Source organism: Nyctereutes procyonoides, unplaced genomic scaffold (assembly GCF_905146905.1).
Source record: "Nyctereutes procyonoides isolate TBG_1078 unplaced genomic scaffold, NYPRO_anot_genome, whole genome shotgun sequence".
In the NCBI taxonomy this organism is placed as follows: Eukaryota; Metazoa; Chordata; class Mammalia; order Carnivora; family Canidae; genus Nyctereutes; species Nyctereutes procyonoides.
Window position 1 is genome coordinate 21,029,538 of NW_026575131.1, and position 24,513 is coordinate 21,054,050.

The following is a 24,513-nucleotide window of genomic DNA, read 5'->3' on the forward strand; positions in this document are numbered from 1 at the left end:
GAGCAAACCTAACTATTCTTTGGTTTTGTTAATGGGGGAAATCTCTGATTTGGAAGGGATACCCGCAAGCTTAAGATAAAACTTAGCTAGGAACTCAGGGGATGATTGGGTTTAACTTTGAGTTTTTATCTTTTTTCTTACGCAGTAACCCTTCCCTTATTAAAAACATGCAGAGCAGCCACGCCTACTGCACACCCCTCAACGCAGCTTTACAGGTAAGATTAATGGTTGTCCCGAATATGCAGCAGAGGCACATGTCTCCCCCACTCATTGCAAAATATATTAGCCTCGCTCTAATTAGATATTAAATTTTAATTCCGTTAAACTTTTTTCTTAAGTGCACAAAGCATCGTACTCCCTGGAGGCAAACACATCAGGCTGCTTCAGCATTAGCGGGATGCTTAGCATTTTGAATATTGTGGCAAAAAAATTAAAAGTTCACTTATTAATATTTATCAGCAGTATCATAATTTCCATCCTCTTATTTCAGAATTTCACTTGAGGCAAAAATACCACAAGTGTAATTACTCTAGCACAGCTATTAATGTGCTGGATGATAGGCCACTGTATCACATGACCTTCCATTGTTCACGGGTTTAAAGAGAAAGCAGAGCTTTTTATTTCTTCTTCTAAAGTCGGCTTTAGCATCTTCAGTCCATTGAGGGGGGGGTGGGGGGTCTTAAGGTAGGGGAGAAGAGCTCCAGGTTTGGTTCGCTTAGTAAAAGTAAACTGTTTTTGTTTAAACCAGAGAGGTGTTTAAGAACACTCTTTAGGTTTCCAGCACATTGCTCAAGATGACATAATCACACAGAATGTTTGTTTCCTCCCTACAAACCCAGCACTCGTTACATAATCAGCATCACCGGGGGATGAAGACACTACCACCCAGATGCAAGTTGCCAAGGCAGCCGAGAGCTTTTTCGTGGTCACATTTTTCAGTGGTCCAGTTTGAGTTTGACCCTACATAGGTTGTTCTAGAAGACAGGCCAGGGGACTCTTGCTACCTTTAAAAAGACATAATCTGTAGGTAGATGAGACATACATAATCCGAGGCCATCACAGAGCTTAACAGCATGAGTTCTTGCTGAGGGCTTTATCCCCCCAAAATGGATGCATACTTAGCTATTACACAGCCTTGTGCCCTCCGCAGGGCCCTAACACACAAACAGATACATTTACAGAGAAACAAGAGAGTCCTAGAAAGGCTCCTTACAGGGTAAGGGAAGAGAACGAGAAATGGTTGAGATTCTTGATGTTATGGGAATAGAGTGGGTGAAGAGATCAGGATAGGCCCCTGGTTCTCACTACTCCTAGAACAAATATTTATTGAGCACTAACATGCATCCTACGTAATCAGTTTCCCAGATCACTCAGCACAGCCTCACGGCTCCCAACAAAAGAGGATGTTTCCGTGCAGAGGCAAATTCACTGAACCTAGCTGTTCAGTAATTATATTTATTTATTTTTAGCCTGAACCAACTTTATTAGGAGGAACTACTTTCTGAGTTTCTGTTAATTACTTGTAGTTTACACAGTAACTTTAGAAAAGCAAATGAGAGCACGCTTAGATGCCGCCACTGTAAATACCATTCATTAGTAACTTATTTTCCCTGGAGTCTTGTGAAGTGTGAATTTAAAGGCTGCTCTATCTAGAAGAGTATTAAGATTACAAGCACATTTTACATTCACGAGGCGGAAAGGAAAGAAGAAAAGCAGCGATCCTCTGGATTCTCTTAACTATGTGACTAATTTAAATTAGTATGCCTTATCATGACAGGAACCGTTCGTGTTTCATCTCGAAAACATTTGTTTTTGGCATCCTCCCTACCCTTTCTCATTTCCAGGGGTAGCCCAAAACGATCCTGTAGTTTTCCAAGAACACTTTATGTGCATAATGAGGTGAGGTGAATAAATGGATAGAAATTCATGATTCGAAGAACGGATCTTTTTCGTCTTGTCGAGGAGTTTGGATCCACGGGCAGTAGACCGTCTCCTGTAACAACTTTCTGCTGTGCAAATTAAATCAGGGCTCTACCAGCAGGCTTTCCGTCCCATTATTGCCCATTTCCATTTTTCAAGACAAGTAAAAATAATAGTGGAACAACATCTTAAAAAGATTACTAGAGCAACATAATGCATGATATACAATATATAAAATAGGACAGCAGAATCCACTACAGAAATAAAACATTGGACGTGAGACAGATTGCATTATGCTCTGAAAAAGTGAAGTAACTAAGGGTAACCGTAAAGCTTCTTATTTATAGCCTGCCTTTCCCCCAAGGATCTTAGTATGGTTCATGTTCCAGGAGCAGCGGTACTTATGGACTTCTGCACCATTACTGGAGCACCTTAATTTTTTTGGCGGGCAGGGGGCAGAGGTGCCAGTCTGATAGGAAACCACGTACTATACACAGGACCATTTATTGATATCATTAAGTCCAGTATTAAAATCCTCTACGTAGGAGCAGTTTCAGCACATCAACTAGGAAAGCATAAGCAGTTGGTGAGAATGTTTCTAACCTTGGGTGGGTTGCTTTGATCACTTACTCAACAAAGAAGGTACAAGAGCCTCTGTGGCCTCTGTCCTCCCACTTAGTCATTTTCTTAAAGAGACCAGGCTGGTCTTCTTCACCTATATCTTTCTTGTCTGTCTCCCAAGTGAGGGACTTGCCTTTTTGGATGCCTTTCACCACCATCGCTATTGGGCCTTAACCCATGTTTTAACAACCTTCACCTATCTTAAGAAGGCTGCTCTGTCCATAAAGTGACCAGCTTATCCCAAAGAACATTCTTACAAACATTTCAGTTTAGTCTTTACCTCTCCATTTTTGACTGTAGAGATGGCCTCACTTTGGCCACATTCTGTGTCATAGTGAAATGTGAATGTGGGACTACAACTTCCATGACTGGGAGAAGCATGACCAGTAAGTTGTCTCAAATGAAGGCAGTTAATATGCTTGTCCAGCTGTAGTTTGGGGAAAAAAAATTTAAAAATTAAAAAAAAAATAATCTGGCAACTTTTTTTGCTCTGCCAAAAAAAGAAAAAAAAATGCTTTATTGCAATTACAAGAGATCTGTTGAAAAAAGTACTTGATGCAAATTATTTAACAAACTGTAGGAGAGCGAGGAATGTTCAGATTTGCTGTTCATCAAAATGAGTTCACCACATTTGGAAATAAAAACAGGAATTTTTTTCCACTTTTTAAAAGCAGGCAGTTATGTAAATCCAGAAGTGGAGGGAAGGGAAATCTGTAGGCTCTCAGAGAGCCTGGCTTTGAAATCGTCCATTCGCCATTACCGTGTTAAGTGAAGACCCATCATGGGGGCTTGTATCTAAGAAGGCATTCCTGACTTTGGAGTTTGTACAGTGAGCAAGGCTGCAGTTGTCATAATAGGCACATTCCCTGCAGCCCAGCTTTGCCACCCGTTCTGTCTGCATTTTTTGGCGTGCGCTCTCTCTCTAGAGCCAGGATTTCTAGAATACTTTGGACTCTTGTATGACTGGCCAATTGAAGTCACCATGCCAGATTGTCTTGTGATTGCACTTTCTCTTCATTAGGATGGAAAACCCGGTATACTGTAGTCTATAAGAGGACAGTTTTGATAAATCTCGGTCTAATTACACTGCCAGTATTTGAAAATCTGCCCTCTTTAATAAAATCAAAAGTTACTGGGTCATAATCACTACCCCAATGGATACTTTAGCCTGGGGTTGTATTTAACTACTATTGGCATTTGAGACTGGGTGGTCATTTTATTCAAACACCGGAGGATAGGAAGTGAACAGTATCCCACCACAGACTTCAGGATTTCTTATTTTCTCCATTTCAACACTTTTTGGCTGACACTCATATAGAGTGACAGATAATATTCTCCTTCAGTCCTAAAATTCCAGGTGACCAGTCTGAGCCTGAAAGATTGAGATAACTGTGGGGTAGGTAACACCACACAAACTACACTTAAACAGATTCAAAAATCATTAAAACAGAAACGATGGCGGGAGATAAAAATGGACTCCAATTCTATAATCTCTTCCTTTTCTATAGGATCTAAAAGGTAAATGTTTATGGAAGTTCTCATAAGTTTGAGCTGTGAGGCCAGAATAATTGGATCAAATCTTTAATATCCAATACTGAAGTCGTCAAAGTGGATAAAGAAATGAAAATTCCATTATATTTCCCTGTGATCTGGAAATATTCAGTTCCTCCCGAAAGAAGGCATCAGACAGCTCATTTTAGATAGCCCTGTCTAAACCATATGACTCTACCCCAGCGGAGCTAAATTGAGTCCTCCCTCCCCACGAGCACTTTGGTCCCAGCTAGCTCTTGGAAACCAAGCGTGGGACATGTGTCACAAGCCTTCCTTTTTAAAGCAAAACCCTTCTCTGCCTATTAGAAAGTTGTTATTTGCTGGCCCTACTATGAACCTAAACGGAAGATCATTGACTACACCCATAATTAACGGCTGTCCCTGTCTCTACTTACTCTGTGTCCTCATATATTTTCTCTTGGTTGCTAACAGGCTTCGATGGCTGAGAATAGTATACCTCTATACACTACCGCTTCCATGGGAAATCCCACTCTGGGCAACTTAGCCAGCGCAATACGGGAAGAGCTGAACGGGGCAATGGAACATACCAACAGCAATGAGAGTGACAGCAGTCCGGGCAGATCCCCTATGCAAGCCGTGTGAGTACTGTACTCCCAGCAGGTCTCCGCGTTCCGGCCCCCGTCTCTTGGTTTGATGTGCACACAAGCCCTTCCCTGGCTGCTCTTGATACCTTTTCTGTAATCTCTGCTTTCCTAGAGTCTTGGTGAAAGTTTGTGCTTCTGGAAAGGTTTAGCTCAGTTAGCACATAAAAGGACCATTTACTAACTTTCCCATAAAAGCAATCAGCTCCATGCAGCCCTACAAGTGCACACAGCAATAAAATGGGTGACTCATTTGCTTTTTTTCCCTCTGCTTGGCATTTCGGTCCATTATTTAAGCCACATTACCTTTTCCTCCTAAAATCGGTATGCGTCTCTGTCAGTTTGCTCAACTTGGTGGGCACACCGAACCTAGCAGGGGGAGAAAGAATGCTTGTTTACTTGGTCGGGTGATAGTCTGAACCGCAAACACAATCTGAAGCGTTATGGCCAAGCGTTAATGATGGCACAAATGAAAGGCGGCATGATTTATAGATTGCTCTTAAAATATCAAAAGGAAAATTAATAGGAGCATTATAGCAGCAGACGGCAGTATAATGAGCACCATATAACTGAATGAAGTGCTGGGCGATGGGTGTTCCTGCTGAATGTGAATGGCACAAGGACCAGGCCAACCAAGGAAGAGGCCCTGATGCCTTTGGGGTGGGGATGGGGGGTGGCAGGGAAGAGCCAGGACTGGGACAACTCCCTCTCTGCCAGGGAATGTTTAGAAGAGAAAAGAAGCCACATTGTCCCAAATGATTAGATTTGCAGGAGATGCTATAGGATGGATGACAGTCTCTCCTCCACCATTGCCCACTTTAAAGGAACACACTAGGCCAGTGTTTGAAATACTGGTGCCCCCTAGAATAGGCCACTGGTCTATACCCTCCTTCTGAATCACTCGACCAACATCCTATTTGAAGATAATTTGAGTGATAAGAATGGAAAATATGACCCATAGCAATGAAGACCAGAATACATTGGCATCAAATGACAAGGAAAAAGAAAAATGCTGTCTGCCAGGGTAATTGGTGGGTACATGGAAATCTGAAATTTGATTATTTAGCATTTGAATTCCATACCCAAAGTGCTTTGAAAAGGATCCTTAAAGATGGAAATAATTGTTTTTAATTTATCTGAACAATCTCATAGGATTTACTACACAACATTTTAAGAATGTGTTTATCTTTCACACTGACACTGCCATATATTATCTTTTCTAAAGCAGCCTGGTGTTTCTGACTTTACTGTAGTCACACTCGTGTTCATTTTTAAATCACTGTCATGACAGGAGTGTTTACTCAGATATTAAGGAAGTTCAGAGCAAATATAAATTGGTATATAAGCTACTTGAAGAAATGCTCATTAAAGCAAATATTTCTGAAGTTATTGAGTGGAAGAGAGACTATTTCTCATCATCTATATGAACTCCAAGGGTCAGTTGATGTCTGTTCTTACTATTTAGGGCAAAGGATTACTGAAAAGAGAAAGATATTTGGATAAAAACCCCAGGCAACAGTTTAGAATGCTGCGAATTTTGCTGTTCAAGATAAAGCTGCTACAAAGTTAATTTGTCCAACAACTCTGAATTAACCCCAGTGTTACCAGAAACCACGTTTCACAGGCAGCATAATTCTGAACGAAATGAAGGTTTCGGCTGTGTTTTGTTTTGTTAAGGGAACCCTACGTAAAGATGTCAGAACGCACACTGTTGTTCACATCTCCCCGCTTCACACTGTTTGTTAAATATAATTATGTCAACAGCACAGTCCCTATGCCGGCTCTCAGTGTCACAGACTGTGACTCTTTTTGACCCCGTATTTCCATTAAGCGAATTCTGTAATGACACAGTTTTCCTTCTTGTGCAATATGCATTACCCTGCTATGATGCAAATTGTTTCTTAACTGTTCTAGTCTAATCGGAATAAATCAAGCCGTAAACTTTATGGCACGGCTCACAGGACCTTGTTAGTCTGGCGGCCCAGCTACTATCATCTAGTGTTGAAACTGAGCCCCTCGCTCGTACCCTTTCTGTGCGGCTCCAACACTACAACATTTTGTTTCTCCTCTGAAACGCTAGACAGTAGTCACATAATTATGGCTTTGGGGCATTATACTTTTATCCTGATAGGAGCTAACAGAGCTACAAAGCACAGTACTCCATGCTGTGCACACACCCTCAGAACACAATGCCTCTAAACACCAGTCAGCTTTAGTTAAAAACTCTCGTGTTCCCAAGAGTGGCTAAACAAAGGAATTACTCAGATATGAGGAGGGAAATGTGTGGTTTTGCACAGTTGTTCATCGGGAACGATTTGGGAAGGAGGAGTTGGGGGGGGGAGGTGGGGCAGGGGGTGATGTGCAAGATGGTGCATGGTGCGGTTCCCATTTCTAGGAGACACATGAATGTATGTGAAACATCGTATCTTAAGTAGTTTGCATCTTACCTGCAATGTATCTTGCTTGGAAATCCATTCTCTTTTATTCTCTGAAGCACCGCATGCCTGTGTGACTGCATTTGCCACACTCAGGGGGATCTGCTGGTATCAAGAAATGTTGTGAAGCTGGATTTCATTTCTCTGGAGTTTTAAGGAGCCTTAATGTCTAACTCAGTTGTGTTGTCAGGTTGTCACACAGATCTCGTCAGTTAGCATTGGTTGGGAACCCACTCCGCATTAGGCACTGGGGTGAGCCAGCATGGGTGATAGAGCCCTAACCTGTGTCTTGGGGTTGGTAAATAATCTTACTCAAGTTTAGCCGCAACTTTCAAGGGCAAACAAAATATTCCCTAACATGAACATTGTATCTGGTTTGGTTTGGTTTGTGCCAAGCAAAACATTTGTCAGAGTGGAAAATTATAAAGCGAGAACTTAATTGAGAATGTTTGATTTCTTCTCCATCCTCCCAGCCCCTACCGCCCAGATAGCCGTGTATTGTCTCGTGTCCTCAAATTCAGGTTTATAAACCTGAAATGATTAATAAATCTGATTGTTTAAAGAAGTGAAAGGAGAAAAAATGTTGATCAGAGAAAGTACATTTGAACTTCAATACGGGGCTAAGTAACACATAGATACATTTCTTGCCAAATGTGATCAGCAGAGAAGGGAGGGTAATTTATGAAGTAGCACTGCTCAATAGTAAAAAATTTGAAATTCAGACATGAAGAAGTGTTCACTGCTGTCAGTAATCCAAGAAGCACAATTTAAGGTAACTGGAGCTTACCTTATACCTGCTAAGCAACAGAATTTTTTTTTTTTTTCCAAAAGTAATGCTTGGGGCTGATGAGGTTGAGTCTAAATTGATATAGCCCCTTTGGAAATTAATACTGTAATAAATCTTAAGAACCATAAAGATGTTTTTGGCCTTTGCTCCCAGAATTTCATTCTTAGAAATTTATCCTGAGGAGGTAAATCAACAGAAATGGGAAGATTAATGGATAAAAGTGGTTGCTGTATTATTCAAAGAGCAAAAGACGGAGGGAGGGGGGGGGTTGCTATGTGTTATAAAAGACAATCACAGAATGTCCAGTAGTAAAAGACTGACATGTCCACACAAGGCATCTCATATACTCATAAAAATTACAACTGAGGGACGCCTGCGTGGCTCAGCAGTTGAGCATCTGCCTTCGGCTCAGGTCCTGATCCCAGGGTCCCAGGTCTCAGGATCAAGTCCCACGTCGGGCCCCTGCAGCGAGCCTGCTTCTCCCTCTGCCTATGTCTCTGCCTCTCTCTGTGTGTCTCTTATGAATAATTTTTTAAAAATATTTTATTCAACAACTGAAAAAGCTGGCAAAGTCATCATATTTGTTATGGATACAATACGTAAAAACATGACGCCACCTGGGAGAGGATAGGCAGAAACAATAAAACCTACTGTAATTTGGGTTTATGGGTTATTTTTTTTTTTAAAGGAGTAATCATCAGTACACTTAATTCTTCCCCAAAGAATATAGGTGATCCTACCAGGGCTGGCTCCAGAGGCGTAGTTAGAAGTTTCAGTGCTCTGCCATTTCCATATTGAAATTCTAATTTTTGAAACACATCTTCACTTTTCACTGGGGCTCTGCAAATTACATGGCCAGTCCTGGGTCTTCCAGTAGAAACACACCTAAGCAGGACCATGAAAAAGCTGAAAAAAGGATGGAGCACCACCAGCAAAATGCACTCGACTACAACTGTGATAACATTTCATTTTGCAACTAGTTTTTAGGAAGATGGGCACAATTTTTTAAAAGCTACTTAATGACGTCTACCCCCAGACACTCTCGAGGCTGTGCTAATTTTAGAGTCACTTGCTTTCCTGAAGGTTCACTTCGTCAAGGGCAGTCCAAAGCACTCCTGTTTGTTTTTAAATGGTTCAAGTGGCCTTTGGGGTTTGCATACATCAATTATTTAGGAAATCAGCCATCCCCAGTACCACCTCTTATTACTAACACTTGATAATGTCAATTAAAAAATCCTCCCTTCTGCAGCCTGTCCCAGCGATGGGACCATTTTAACTTGAATGGTTCTTTTACATATCAAAAGGCTTGCAACAGAAAGTAATTTGTATTTGCAAAGGATCGGTTGTAAATATGATTTACGAACAACATTTCTCAATTGTTATCGGAGTGGTTTCGTGTGATCCCCCGCAGTCCCCTTCGGGTGAACCGTGTGCTGGTCCATAATGAGAAAGTTGGCAGATCTCGTCACAGCCTGCGGCGTCCTGGTGGCCGCTACCAGCCCGGCCTCTTGTTTTGCCTTGTTTACAGCTGACAGCGTTATTATTCTGATTGGGGCTCTGCTTTCTTATCATATTGTTGTGTTGGGCGAGCCTTTCCTTGCCGTTTGTGTTTCCTGGCAGGGCTTTTCTTGCCTTATTGACAGTTTGTAAAAATATGCATTAATTTGGAGTTTCAAGCATGTATCATGGTGTCTCTTTGCTGTGTTTGCTTGAAGTTGATTAATGATAGAACCTCGCTTGGGGTCGGTCTCTGGAGAGTTCTTTCACAGGTTCTGCATGTTAACTAGCAAAGCAGAACACACAGCAAGCCATGATTAGCCCAGCCTCCCGCACTCAGTGGTCCCCACAAACCACCATTGTATCACCGATTCTCATTCCACATAATTATTTGAAGATCTGTATTCTTCTACCCAGGATGCCACTACGGGGCCTGTTATCTGGCACTCAAAGTGTGGTCCTCCTCGGACCAGCAGCCTTGCCTGGGAGCTTGCTAGGGATGCAGAGGCTCGGGCCCCACCCCAGACCTGCTGAGTCACAGGCTGCACTGTAACAAGAGCCCAACGTGACTTGAGTGTGACTTGAGTGCGGGTTAAAGCGTGAGACACACCCAAGGGAAGAGAGGCGGTTTCTGGCCAGGGATCATTCTAGAGCGGCACTGCCCTCAAGGAACCTTCTGCCATGGTGGAAATTTTTATCTCTGGGCTGCCCAGTGTGGTAGCCGCCAGCCCCCCCTGTGGCCAGTGCAACTGAGAAACTCAAATTTACATTGTATTAAGTTTTAATGGGTTTTCACTGAGCTAGCCACATGTGGCTAGTGCCCGTGGCGGTGGACCGTACAGTCCTAGACTGTGGCTTTTGCTGCCCAAAGCCCCCAACCTGCTTGGGGATTGGGAGGCGCCCTCAAGTGAACGAACCTGTTTTCATTTCTTCCAGGCATCCTGTGCATGTCAAAGAAGAGCCCCTCGATCCAGAGGAAGCTGAAGGGCCTCTATCCTTAGTGACAACAGCCAACCACAGTCCAGATTTTGACCACGACAGAGATTACGAAGACGAACCAGTAAACGAGGACATGGAATGAACGTCTCTGGGCGGGCCAACCCCAAGAACGAAGATTGGGAAAACAAAAACAAAACACAACACGTCAAAAGTTAGCAGTGAAATTGTTCTCCATTTGTTGTACAGTCGGGAGGATTTTCACTCCATTTTGACAACTCTGAAACGTGTTAACTCTTAGTGCCATCAAGAATCCCATTTGGGAGTATTTTTGATTTTTCTACTTTTTGTTGAAAAAAGGAATTTGTACTCTGTGCATTGGATGGACTTGTTTGGTACTTGGGATTTTCCTCTCTTAACAGTCAACATCAGTGTTGTAAATTTGCTAAACTGATTCACTTCTAGCAGCAGACTTTGAACTGCAGTCCTGCCAGCGTTGGACACGAGGACACCCAACTGAGCATGTGCACCCGAGCTGCAGACCAAGCCTCTGCCCAGAATTTAAGGATTCCAATGGACGACCTATTTGCACAGTACTGCATGTTGATTATCACTGCCTTTACTCCTTTTTTTTTTTTTTTTGTTCGTTTTGTTTTTGTTTTGCTTCCAGTTGGGATGGGGAAGGCCTTTGTGTGTGTATTGGGGGGAGGGGGTTAAAAAGTCATATCCCAAACTTTTTAATGTATTGCTTTTTTCCCCCCCACCCCCCGCTTCTACTATTACCATTTTAAGTTCTGACCTCAGGCCTCCATTTGGGCCCACGGCCTCACGGAGGCTTCAAGTTTTCTGTACCTTGTGATGAATGTTAATAGGTGTTTTTATTATACAAGAGCTGAATGTCATTTCTCGTTCGTAGTTTCCTGTCACTCATTCCAGTTTCCCTTCAGACATCACCACGTTTTCTCCAAAGTCAAAAAACATTCCGTTTTGGTCTTTTTTCAAAAAGGTCCCAAATGCTGCACTCTACACATGAAGGTCCTCTTCACACAGACGTGAAGTCCTGCCAGAAAGAGAATGAATGACAGAAAAAAAAAAAAAACCATAATAGAGACACCCCAGGAACAATGCAGATTCATTCCACGAAGCCGTATTGGAGGTGGGAAGGGGGCTGTTTCAGATTTGGTTTTGGTGGGCTTTTTGTTTTTTGGTTTTTTGGTTTTTGGTGTTTTCTTTCTTGCAGCGACCACCGTGGTTAATCAGTGCCACAGCATTTTCCCAGCACAAGGAAAGCTAGGCAGCAAGTCCCCCCAAGATCTCCTCCAGAGCGACCGTGTGGCTGTTGGAAGGCTCTCCCTTGGGTGACCACATTGCCATGGGCCACAGGGTCACTGATGCTAGCAAACCAGCATGGGTTGCTTTGTTTGCAAAATGGCCAAAAAGCTGGCTTTCCAGGAGCAACTCCGCTGAAAGTCGTGGCGGCGGCGCTGAATTTAAACATCAGTCCAGACCTGCTTGGTGGCATTAATCTGTTTGAATGCAAATTAGATTTCAGATTGAATTTGTTATGGAAGTTAATGAGGACTCAGTTCAGCTAATGCTAAAGTGTTCATTTCAAACGTGCAAATTCGGTACTGCAGTTCAGTTTGTTATGCAATATTATCACACCAAGCCAGTATCCAAAACTAACGGTAGAAGATATCGAGGGGGTGGGGGGGCCCGCACGTGGTGCCCCTGGGCGTTTGGAGAAACATACATGACGCACAGAACATGACAGTCACGGGTCAGTACAACCTCAGTCCTTAGGAGCCCTCAACGCTTCCACTCTGCACCCACTTTCCTGTCATTTATTTATCTAGGACCGTAGCTTTTGTTTTTAGTTTTGAGAGCCTTTCAGAGCTTAATTTATATTCTTTGTACCTTTTTTTTTCTAAAATTACCAAAGATATTACACAAAGGTAAATTATGTTCTCTGTTTTATGCTTTATCTGATGAAGCCAAATATCCTCTTATTGTTGATCAAAGGAGGCGAAAGAATTTAGAGGCAATTGATGAGTTCTAGGCTATTGCTAACCTGAGAAAGAGAACTGCTCCTTCGTCATAGAATAAATTTAGCAGACCAAGTAGGTAATGGAACCAAAGTTGTTACTTTTGTTATTTTTTTTTTTTCTTTTCTTTTCTTGTTCTGTACCTCAACAGAGACCAAAACTCATAGAGCGAGGTTACGGGGCTGCTGAAGGTGTTACAGGAGCGAAGGAAGGAAGGGAGTCCCGTCTCAGAAACCTGAATGAATGAATGCCACTGAAAATTAGGGAGTAACCAGTAAAGGAGACAGTCGAGATAAAGTGGAAAGAAAACAGAAAAGCTTCTAAAATGCAACTCAAACACATAGTAGCATTTCTAGAGTATATATTTTGTTTTCCAGAGAGATCATATGTCACTTTGGTTTTAAGAACCACGCTAGGATCACTGCATCAATTTTGCTTTGCCTTGGCATTGATCTTCCAGTTTTTTGTTTGGTTTTTAATAATGTTTCCCTTTTTCCTTTTTTTTTTTTTTTTTTTTTTTCCTGATTAGGCTTTGGTCAGCATTTTTCATTAAAAAAAAAAAAAAAAAAGTAACACTCCCGTCCACTCATAAGCTTGGTACAAAAACTTCTTTGCAAGTTTCTTTTGAAGCTTCACTCTGCTTTCTGTATAAAGGGCAGTCTGTGGTCACTCGAGACTTTTTTTTTTTTTTTTTAACTTTTCCAGGCAGCTTCATGATGTGCAGGCAGTAGCCAGACAGGGTCATGGGAAGGGGGCCCTGTGCTTCTAAACTGAGTGGTTGCTGGTTAGTTTGGTATTCAAAAGAGGATAAAAATCTGGTAGATTAGTTCATTCTCAGCATGTGTAGCTAGACATGAGTAAAGATAACAGCATGAGAAACTGTTAGTACGCATACCTCAGTTCAAACCTTTAGGGAATGATGAAAATTTTAAAAAAATACATTTCACTCAGTTGCACTTAGTCGTATGTCTTGCATGCTTAGTCTAAAGACTGTAGCAAAAAGAAAAAAAAAGAAAAATTAGATTTTACATATCTTTGCAGGTATCACAGCCCTGCAGAAGAACCAACTGAAAAAAAAAAATTCTCAGGCTTTACAGCAAGCAAACTTCACTATGATTTTTACAATTCTGATTCTGTATCCCTGGGGGGGTGTTCCCAGTCGCTTCTTTAGGATGGGGTTTATTATGTTGTACATATATTCCAATGTGTCTGTGTGAATCTTTGTCTTTTTTGGGGGAGGGCGGAGGGCGGTTCTTTTTTTAGATATTGTTCCTAAAAAGGAATAAATGCATACACCTGTTTGTCAAAACACCTTTGCTTTTTGTGCAACTGCTTTATATTAACGATACTAAAAAAAAAAATAGCTTTGGAAAAAAACTACTGTATGTAATGGGATTGCAGAATATGCTGCACATGTATTTTATTTAGTTATCCTTGCTTTAAGAATATTGGATGACATTTCCTGACATGTGGGAGGGAGAAGTTCCCTAACCTTTTTTTTTTTTTTTTTTGGCTTTTAAATTGTAACATAGTTGACAGATTTTTTTTTTTCTGTTCTCATTGATCAGAGCATTTTGTACAGATTTGTTTGCGTGTGTGTGTGTGTGTGCGGGTATGTGTGTTAATCTGTTTTTTGATACATTCCTATCCCTTGTGTTTATCCTACCACTGCCTTCCTGGCTATCTTAAACCAGTTCATACATTTGAAAAGAGAAAAAAAAATGCTGTTTTAAAAAATGTTTTCTCCTGCTGCAGTAAATATTTTGCATGATGAAATGCCAGGGTCACACTTTCAAAGTTTATCAGTGAAGTAGTGATTAATAATGGGGAGTTGTCAAAGCTATTGAACTTTTTGTATAAAAAAAAAAAAAGAAAACTTTACAAAGGTGCCAAGATGTAAAGACAATTTGTTACTTTTTTTTTTTTTTTTTTTTTCAAAGAAAAGCATACATGAGGGAATTAGTCCCTTGTATCAGGCAAATGCACTGTCAGGAATGAGAATCCATCCTCCTTGTCCCTAGAGTCTGTCCTTGTAAGAGAGTGACACTGCCTGCAGTGAACCAGCAGTGAAATGAAGCATCAAGGCTTCTGTATGTGGAAGAGTGACCGCCAGCCTCCCCACCTTCGGACAGCTCTGCCTCGATTTCCAGCATTCCATCAGACCCAGTAAAGAATACCTTGGATTCTTCACCCCAAATCTGATTGATGGAAATCACTAGCTATTTTATCATGAAAAAAAAAGTTAAAAAAAATATTTCCTCTCCTTTCTACATTCCAGCTGAGCTCCGTTTCCAAGGGTACGAAGAACAGCATGCTCATAAGAATTTTGAATCTTTTGGGTACCTGTTGGTTCATGGTATCCCCTCTTGATATTTTGGATGGTTTTGAATGTCGGTTTCGCTTTTTTATCCTGAGAATGAGACTTAACGTTGCTAAAGGCATTTAATGGGCCCAGTGTAGTTCCCACGATCTCTGCTACCCAGAAGCCTTGATGAAGATGGTACAGTCCGGACTGTGAGCACGGTGCTTCGTGGATTTGTGCTGCCAGTAACAAGAATTTTTTCTGTTTCGTTTTGTTTTGATAAGGCATAAAAGAAACTCATTCCTTGACATCAACTGTAATTCCATCATTCCGTGTCTGTGGATACAGACAATAAAAAAAAAATGTTGTGTAGTCAGTACTCATTACTGACATGATAGCATTCTCAAATGCAATAAAAATGCTGGTTGTTCACACTGGTAGTAAAAAGTCGCGACAGCCTAAGTTTCTTTCCCCTTCTGACCTGCTGATCTTGTATGTTAGGCATATGCCTTCGGTTTATCACCAGCTGCTTCCGACACAGAATTAAAATCAATCTTAACTAAACACTTTCATCATCACAGAGAGCTAATGCTCTCATCCTCAGGATTTCAAAGTGAAGTGCTAAGTCTCCACTTAGGGAACAGGAAAAAACTAAAAAAGATATAGGCCACCTTTTCTCCTGAGGAAGCACACCCTTATTTTTGTTCATCAAATTTTATACAGGAAAAAAAAACACACACACACACAAAATGTTTAATAACTAGCATTAAGAGCAAACTAAAATTTCAGAGGAAAGCAATTTCATGAATAATTCATTAAAATTTCACATCTGCAAGATTAGTCATCCAAATAAAATGCTAATGTCAAAAACATGCACCGTCTATAATATTCTCATCAAGAAATCTTTTTGCATATAATGATAAATGCTTAGATTAGAACAAATGATTTTATAAAAATATTCTATCAAAAGTATGCTAGATAACCACATCCAGTACAGAAAACAGTGAAGCTTTAGGAACTAAATATTCAAAAAAACCATCCTGATCTCGAGATTTGTTTCACTGCATACCTTGAGGAAAAAAACACACAACACTGCTATTTGTCTTTAATACTATTATGTCATATATATTCTAAGGATTAATGAGTTTGGGCATCATCTTTCAGTAAAAATTAAGTAGGTATATTGAAAGCAGCACTTGAAGTGGCCAAACCGGGGTAACATAAAACCGTTCCATCTGTAATTGAGAGCATAACACAAGCCAAAAGATGACTTGAAAATTAACCGAGCTGCTGTTCCTCAGCCAAACACCGGCTGCCGGTGAGGAACACGTAAGCGTGCTTGCTTTCCCAGCATTGTTTTGAAAAGCCTGTCTTAGGGGAAAAAAATTTTTTTTAATATAGGTTTTGCTATTAAGTTGCAAAGTAGTGTCCTCTTTTCATTAACAGTTATGCCACAGTCTAGAAGCCCTCTAGTCTGATAATTAATAAAACATTTGAACCCTTAATTCTCATCTAGCTACTAAGAATATAATATTAGGGTTAATTGAAATTCCTTTAAATGCCAGGCTTAAACATAAATACTGCTTACAGCATATGCAGTTGGTAAAATTAAATGTGTACACATATTTGAGTAAGCTGAAGGACCCAAACCAAGTATGACGATGCATTAGGGAAGAAGTGGCTGGTGCTGCGCAGGATCTTTTTCATTGTGTTTCTGGAATTCTGAAGTAGGAGCATCCTCTTGTACACATTCATTTAAGGCTGGCAGCTCAGGTAAACGAGGCAGCAAGCCCGACATACATGTTCTTCTTTTAAATGGAGGCCTTTCTATATAAAGAGCCTAAACTCCGTAGCACCAATTTCACATCAATTAAAACAGCAGCATGATATTAGCAATCTCCCCCCCACACACACCCCAAAGACTAAAACCAAGTGTAATTAGTCTTTGACTTACTACATTTTGTCTTCTTTAGTATTATATATTTTCATAGAGGGTAGTTAATCACAATTTACCTTTCATCTTCATTGTAGTTGAGTCAAATAAAAGTATTCTTTATTAAAATAAAGTGAACTTGGGTCTCAAACCTTCATTTAAGCAACTGACTGATTGATGAAAGGTTTAAGACAGAATTCACACTGGAGGGAAATTAAATTACATACAAAAACACTGGTTTAACTGGGACAATATTTGGATTAGAAAGCCATCACTCTAGATAGAACCTACTTTTATTTATTTTTAAACAATATTTTATTTTTTAAAAAAACAAAACCCTATGTCGTCTTATTTCCACTCTGATTATAAAATGACATTCGATGCTTAATACTATATATATATATATATATATATATATATATATATATATATATATATATTTGAAATGATCAGTGGTCTCCCCCCCCCTTTTTTTTGGCTTCTACCAAGAATATAGGGAGGAGAAAAAGACAAGCTTCAAGTTATAATGTTAATTTGAAGGTAACCGGCCTTTCAAGAATTAATTTCAGCCAAAGCAATAATCATTATTTACCAGCTTGTGACATTTTTATCACTCATCATATTAGCAAATTTCCATTGAAAATGCTAAAATGGTTCGTCATAAGGCAGATAACTGCTCTAGCTGTAAAAATGACCAACACAAGTGCCGGTACTCAAACATTAAATTATACTGTAATTAATAAAGACAGTTAAACTGTCTACTAGCAACAGCAATTTAGGTAACCACATTTGATCGGCTATAAATTGTAACTACATTAAAATTCCAGAAATATTAGCAATATGGATTACTTGATGGAAGTCAGTGCTGATCACCAACTCACCCCCCCCAACCCTACCCCCTTTTTTTTTAAACAACGGAAGCACGGGTCAGGTTGACCACAAATCCGTGGGCGAAGATCAGGCCTTAGCACTTTTAATCTTGTGAAACAAGCAATTACAAATAGTTGCATCGATTTGTTAAAAAGCTTTAGGTGACATAAATTGTTTCCTGTTTAGCTTATTGCTCTGATACATAAATGTCACCGAGTCCAGTATTAATTAGGGCCAGGGAAGAACACAGGGTGGCTTCCAATGAAGAATTTGCCGGTCCTTTTGTGGAACGTTCTTGAGAGCTGCTCTCACTGCACCATTTTTCATGAGTGGTAGAGAGAGGAAAGGAAAACTATTTTGTCATGTGAAGTCTCTAATACCAGCTTCATTTTTGGTTCTGAACTATATGACAGGATTTCAGACTTGCTTTACTGCCATCTGACAGAAAGCACCACATTTTTAAAATATCTTTTAAATAGAATAATATTTGCAAGGCATTTCAGCCCCTGAAAAGCTAACACTTCTCCCTTCTGAATGTATAGTACTATATGTGTTTCCTTGGGTTGCTATTTCCACACTTAAAATACAATTTCAAATGGCTTGTGTGCGTTATTGACTTAACATAAATCAAATGTATCGTATATACTTTCTTTAGGTTGGCATTCCACTTAGAAAAATACGTTAGATTCTGGGAGCAAAAAAAAAAAAAAAAAGGCTGAAGAAAATTTATTAAATAGAAGTTTTTACTGTAATAGAATATTAATGTAAGCCAATGCTCATTTGCCATTAAGCTGATCCTTTTTTAACATACACATGCTTTTTATTATTTTGCACTCAAGCAAAAATTCCACATTCAAAGACTTTCCATCTAGTCGGGAATGTCTCTGGCAGGAAACGCATAAGAAATCCTGACCTCCAGAAAGACAGCAGACATCGTCCGTGCTGAGCATTAGCCCCACTAGGCAACAAAGGCAAACCCACTCCTAAAACATAAGGTACGAGAGCTAGTCAACAGTGTGGAATTGGGAGAAATAATTATTCCTGAAATCCTTCCTTACTGCTACTCTACCAGCGCACAGATGAAAATGTTTGATTTGCAACATAAAAGATTCATTAATTACCACTTGAATATTTAAAGCTATTTTGCAGTCTAACAGAGATAGATAAAGCAGTGAATTAAAACCTCTAATAAAATTGTAAAAATATTTCGGTAAGTTTACCCGTGTTATGATTTAGGGAGAGATTCAAGCATTCTCACAGAACAGAATCTCAGCAATTTTCAAGTGTGTATTTGAAGGAAGGAGCTAAGTGTTCTGAGAATAATTTGTTTCTCACTTTCAAATGTTTACTAATAATTTATTTTCAAGTCAAGCTCACTACTTTAGGGCTCTATGGATGGGGAAAAAAATCAGCCAAGTACATAGGAGCCTTGTATGTCTGATCCGGAAGTTAAAATACTTGCAGAAGTATTTACCTAGGCTGAAGGGTTTCGTAGCTCTCACATCAAGGTGGTAGTTTCCTGCCCACAAAATGCATCAAGTCTAGGAACCCCCAAACTCTAAAACACAGCACAGCGGAGTCCCTCCCAAGCATTGGATTGATCTACTGAGGATCCAATATAGCATCTCAGTGTTTGGATCCCAGGACCTTTGAAGTAGACAGTGCCAATCACACTCTTTGAATCCAATGCTAGAGAATCCAAATGCCAGATTACCATCTCAGCACTGACTGTACCAGTCTAGGGTGACCTTGATGAGTCAATTCCTCTCTTGGTCCTACCCTTCCTTTTTCTGTTAACTGAGGACATTTAAGTACATGACAAAAAGGGTTCCTTCTAATTTTAAAATTCTAAACATTTAATAACATGTTCCCCTGTAGGGACTTTTCTTGATGAAATCTATGGCCTCAGCACGAGAGGGTTCGTGTGGCACTCCATATTTCACCAACATTGTAATAATTGTCTAATTGATGTCTGCCTTGTAACATGCCCTGTTAGGAACAAATTTCACTAGCAGGCACACACGGCTCCATCCAGCCATCCACCCACAGATAAGTATTAAATGACCTGCTCAAACCCAATGCTAAGATACACAACTGGAACTAAGATAAACAGCCTTGGCCTCCCTGTACCCAGTGGTTCACTGGGAAGAGAGTTCTCGAGAGTTAAGGTGCACTGTAATGCATAAGTGCTAATGAGAAGGAAAGACACAGGAATACATAGGAACCTCACCCAGTTGTGCTAGGCACAGAGAAGCTTCCCAGAGTACAGTATCTAACTGAACCCAAAGGATGAGTAAGAGTATGCCAGCTAGCAGGAAGCAGGGAAAGGTTCTAAGCAGAGGCAAGAAAGCTGCAATGTCAGCGGCGTGGGGCTTCCCAGCAGGGTTAGCAAGAAATTTATAGAAAAACACTAAATAAAATCAGCTCTGCAGTTAGCATGTAGCAAGCAGATGGCAAAATCATAATTCTAATCATTGTTAACAGATCTGAGTGCTGTGTAGAGTCCAGCTTGGTAAGTCCTGAGGAGGTGGTGCTAAATCAGTTGCACATTCAGGTGGGGACACGGCTTCTCTCCAGGCTCCCTTCCAGCCGCACTGGCCACACCATGCGCTTCCTGGGCACCACGCCCGCTCTGCTTCCAGGCTCGGTGTTTCTATTCCCTGTGTAGTGGATGTTCTTTTCCTGGCTCTCGGTATGGCTCACATCCTCCCTCCTTTTAAAGGGCACAGCAGAAAGGACTTTCTTGACCATGCATTGTAAGTGGCACCCTAACTGCCCACTCTACCCTCTATATTCCATATCCCTTGGCCCGCTTTATTATTTCCACTGCACTCAGCACCTCTCAACATTATGTATTCATTTGTGTCTTTCCTAATGGCATGGCTCCCTCCAACCTTACTGGCAGAAACACTCCCAGTATGGTTTGCTTCTGCCCTCCCATCCCCCAGCGTGAGGAGCACAAACGGATGCTCACATTTGCTGAGTGAAGGAAGCAATGTGACCCTGCTGGGAAGGATGGGGGCAGCATGAACACCTGCAGTCATGTTTCACAACCTGCCCCTGTCGAGCCTTCTACTCTATTTCAAGGCCAACCAAACCCACTATGACTTCTAAGATTCTCACAGTAAACCTGCAAGGTGGGAGTGGTCAACAGCATGTTACAGATTTTTTTGGGGGGGGAAAATATAAATCATTTTATTAATAAAGTGCACACAGGACAGTTCCACCCAGAGCCCAAGAGCAGAGCGCGGCCTCCCCCGGGTCCTGACAGGGCAGGCCCTCCCTCCCGCCTCAGCGGAGGGCCTCACGCGACTGCCCATCTCACTCCCACCCTCTGCTACGGCCGACCGTGCTGAAGCCCACCCAGGAGGCTATGGTCGGCTCCTCGGGAGGCACGATGACCGGGGCAAGCCGCTCCCCACAGTGCTGGCTGGGTGTGGGGGAAGATTCCGGAGCTGGGCACGAAGTCCAGGTGTGCGTGGACTGTCCTCCCTCGCGGTGGGCACACCTGAGCACCTGGTCTGGGGCTTCCTTGAAAACACACCCAAGGTCACATGGGGAAGACTTTGCAGAGTTGGTTAATTGCATCCATTGGTTTGCTTGGCAGCCCATCTATTAGTGCTGGATTGTGCCACCTGCCTCTCAACAAAAGAGCAGATCTTATATCGAGGAGCAGATATGTTCACATGATAATATAGGTTTAAAATAGAGTCACTGTTGTTCATTTTTAGTATATTGTGAAGCTGTGAAGTAATGTGTAGAAAACCATTTAAACATGAACCCCATACAGCCAGCAGTGCCCAGTATTAAACACAATGGTGGGAGGACAATGCCTGGGTGTAGAACAAAGATTCTATCTACCATGCATCACAGGGGATTTCTGACTTGCCTTACCTCAAAGAGGATGATCTCTGCTCCTGCCCGGATGGTGAACAGTCCTATACCTTCCTAAAGTCTTTCTAATGAGGTACGTTAGAAGTCTTTCTAATGGGTAGATAATCACCTCTCTATCCAAAACCCCATTCCTGTGTCTCTGGAGAAGATGCTAGAGCAACTGTGAGCAGCTTGGGGACAAGGCTTGTTTCCTGGAGGACCACCTTGAATGTGCTTGCTGGGGAATGCGGTCGGGAGCTGGAGCACATGGGTCTAGAACTGAAGCCAGATTTCAGATTTCGACAATGGGCAAGTTACTTAAACCTCTCTGAGCTTTCATTCTCACATTACAGGATAGTTACAAAGATGCAGCAAGCCACAGAATGGATTCCTAAAATGGGACAGCATGTTGAGAGAAAACAGACTCAGTGCCTGTCCTCATGTCTTTTATACTCCAGCTGGGGGCCAGGACTTAGGCAATCGACTTCAAACAGAAATCTAAAGTTTCAAATGTCACAAGATTGTGTGATACACAGAGATATATGTTTTTGAGGGGAAAGCTTAGAGAATATCTGCAAGGATAAGAGGCTGAGTCAAGACCAGAAAGGTATGAATCAGCTAGGCAGGCTATTCAGGACCTAGTTCACTAGCATTCATTTCCTTTCTACAAGTGGAGCCCCCTGATTTTCCTTTGGAGGACCCACCCTGTCAATGATACTCAGCACTAGCACTTCAGCTCCCCACTCAGTGCATATCCCTGGACTTGTATTGTCTTTTGTACTCAAATAGTCCCTATGAATGTCCTGAGGGGCTGAAGGCACCTCACAGAGGGAACAGCATGCAGGAAGGCCCTAGGGCAGGAAAGAGCATTTCAAGTTCAAGAATCTGTAAGATCTGTATGTCTGGAGCTCCAGACATGAGGGAAAGCATAGGCAAGATGATGTTGAAGACAGAAGTAGGGCTTGGCCCAATCCTGATCATGGCTTCATGAGAGTCACGTGACACGTCAAAGCTCTGTTCTAGATTTTCTTTGGTTGTATTGCAGATAAAATGAAGACTCCAAAAACATAATGGGTATTAGGGAGAAAAATGGCATCTCTTTGGGGTGAGAAGGGAGGCCAAATTAGGATTTTGTGCTCTTACAAAGTCCAACGTAATCCAAGATGCCAGAAAGGGAGAGTTTCTTGAGGTCATTGGAAAATGACTTGGATAAATTTTCTATCATTTGTCTCATTTTTTTTTTTTTTGATCAAAGGGAATTTGGCTTCAGGCTTAACTAAATGCAAGGTTCCAATGCAGAACCACAGCTAAACAGAGAGAGGGGTCACTAAACACTGGAGCACGGTTTTCCAGAACTGGGGATTTTTCCAAAAATGTGTTCCTAGTCTCAAGTAAGCATATCAGTTAAGAATATGAAAAATGCTAATGAAGGGCACAAGATGAGACACATGAAGAATGGACTCATAGGGTAGACTTTTATATGCTTCTTTCTCCACAAACTAAGCATTATCTGTCTGTTTCTCTCCCTTCCTCCATCCCACCCCCAAACACTAGGTCTTGTGTACATACCTCACACTGCCCTACCATAGGTGAGTGTCTGGAGCTGAAACACAACTGACACACAACTATATGGTAGAGTCACTATTTCTGTTCAGTGCCAGTTCTGACTAATTGTTGTCCGTGGCATACCAGCTGCTCAATATTTTCTCAATTTTCAATACGGTCCCTCTCTGTGATAAGGAAGGCAGTGCCTTATCTGTAAACCCTGAACAAATGTCCCCTACTCTCACCATTGGAGAAGTCTATGGGAAGACTCTGATTGACCCAACTTGGGTTATCCCCTCATCTCCCAGCCAATCATGATGACCGACAGCAGGAGAGACATCCTCTACTGGCCATACCTGTGAGATGTATGTTCAGCAGACTCACCAGAATCACAGTGAATAAGGTAAAACTATTCCCTGTGAAAAACATGGTTGTACAGGGAAAACCAAAACAACTGTCCACTGCCGCAACAGGTGTCCTAAGCATTGTATTGAGCTCAAAGCAGTGAAAGACCTACTTCCCAGCCCTGAAGTTGCTTATAATCTAGTCACACCTTAGAGACAGACCATTTATCAAACAAGCAGTTTTACTGAGTACCTACTCTGTGTCAGATACCTTATTAGGCTCTGGGGATTCAGTAGTAAACAAAGCAGAAAATAACCCCTGTTTCCACCAGTTTCCTTTCTAGAAAGGGGAAACAGGCAATAATAGGTTAGATGGTGATATGTAGTTGGCAGAAAAAGAAAGCAGGGCAATGGGATAGAGAGCACCAGGGAGAGGGCTGGTGGGGTGATGGTACTAGTAAAAGCCTCAATGATAAGGTGAGATTTGAATAAACATCTGAAGGAAGCAAGCCAAGTAGATATCCGGAAGCTGAGATGATATCTCTTCTCTGGAAGAGAAGCATTTTACCTAGAAGAGAAAAGGCAAAGGCTCTTAGGCTGGAACACAAAGCATCAGAACGAGGGTGGTAAGAAACCAGGATAAAAAGGTAATGAGCAGCAGATGATGATATGTATCAATGGCCTCATTATGAAGACAGTTGCTTTTCTTCTCAGTGAGACGGAAGCCATTGGAGGCTATGAGCATAAGCATGGCATCCAATGACTTGGTTTTAAAAGATTCCTTTGCTATACTATAATATAGGGAAGCAAATGAAGGAGAGGGATCCATTATAAGAAAGACTAGTGGCTAAGAATCAGGGGGCAGCAGCAGAGATGGTGAGAACTAGTGCTATATTTTGAAAATAGAGCAAATAAAACTTGCTGCTAAATATGGTGTCCAATGTGGTAAATAAAAAAGGGTCAGTGGAGAACCCATGTTTTTTTAATGAGATAAATTTGAAAGGATAGAATTGTTGGGGCACCTGGGTGGCTCAGTCAGTTAAGCATCTGCCTTGGACTCTGGTCATGATCTCAGGGTCCTGGGATCAGGCCCTGTGTCAGTCTCTCTCCTCAGCAGGGAGTTTGATTCTCCTTCTCTCTCATCCATACCCCCTCAAAAAAGTAAGTAAGTAAATAAATAAATAAATAAAATCTTTTTTAAAAAAGGATAGAGTTGTCATTTACCAAACTCGGAAGACTATAAGAGGAACTG

At 41.4% G+C, this 24,513-nt stretch overlaps 1 protein-coding gene across 15 annotated transcripts in view; it reads left to right on the forward strand.

Moving 5' to 3' along the window:
- The window catches only part of FOXP1 (forkhead box P1), a 582,432-nt gene extending 567,289 nt beyond the window's left edge, over positions 1 to 15,143 (forward strand). For all 15 annotated transcript variants that reach the window (XM_055342934.1, XM_055342933.1, XM_055342948.1 and 12 more), the window contains 3 exons: positions 146 to 215; positions 4,525 to 4,691; positions 10,350 to 15,143. In XM_055342934.1, coding sequence (XP_055198909.1) covers positions 146 to 215; positions 4,525 to 4,691; positions 10,350 to 10,494 — 382 coding nt within the window. In that variant the 3' untranslated portion in view covers positions 10,495 to 15,143. The remainder of the gene's footprint in view (positions 1 to 145; positions 216 to 4,524; positions 4,692 to 10,349) is intronic.
- Positions 15,144 to 24,513: the final 9,370 nt, after the last annotated feature.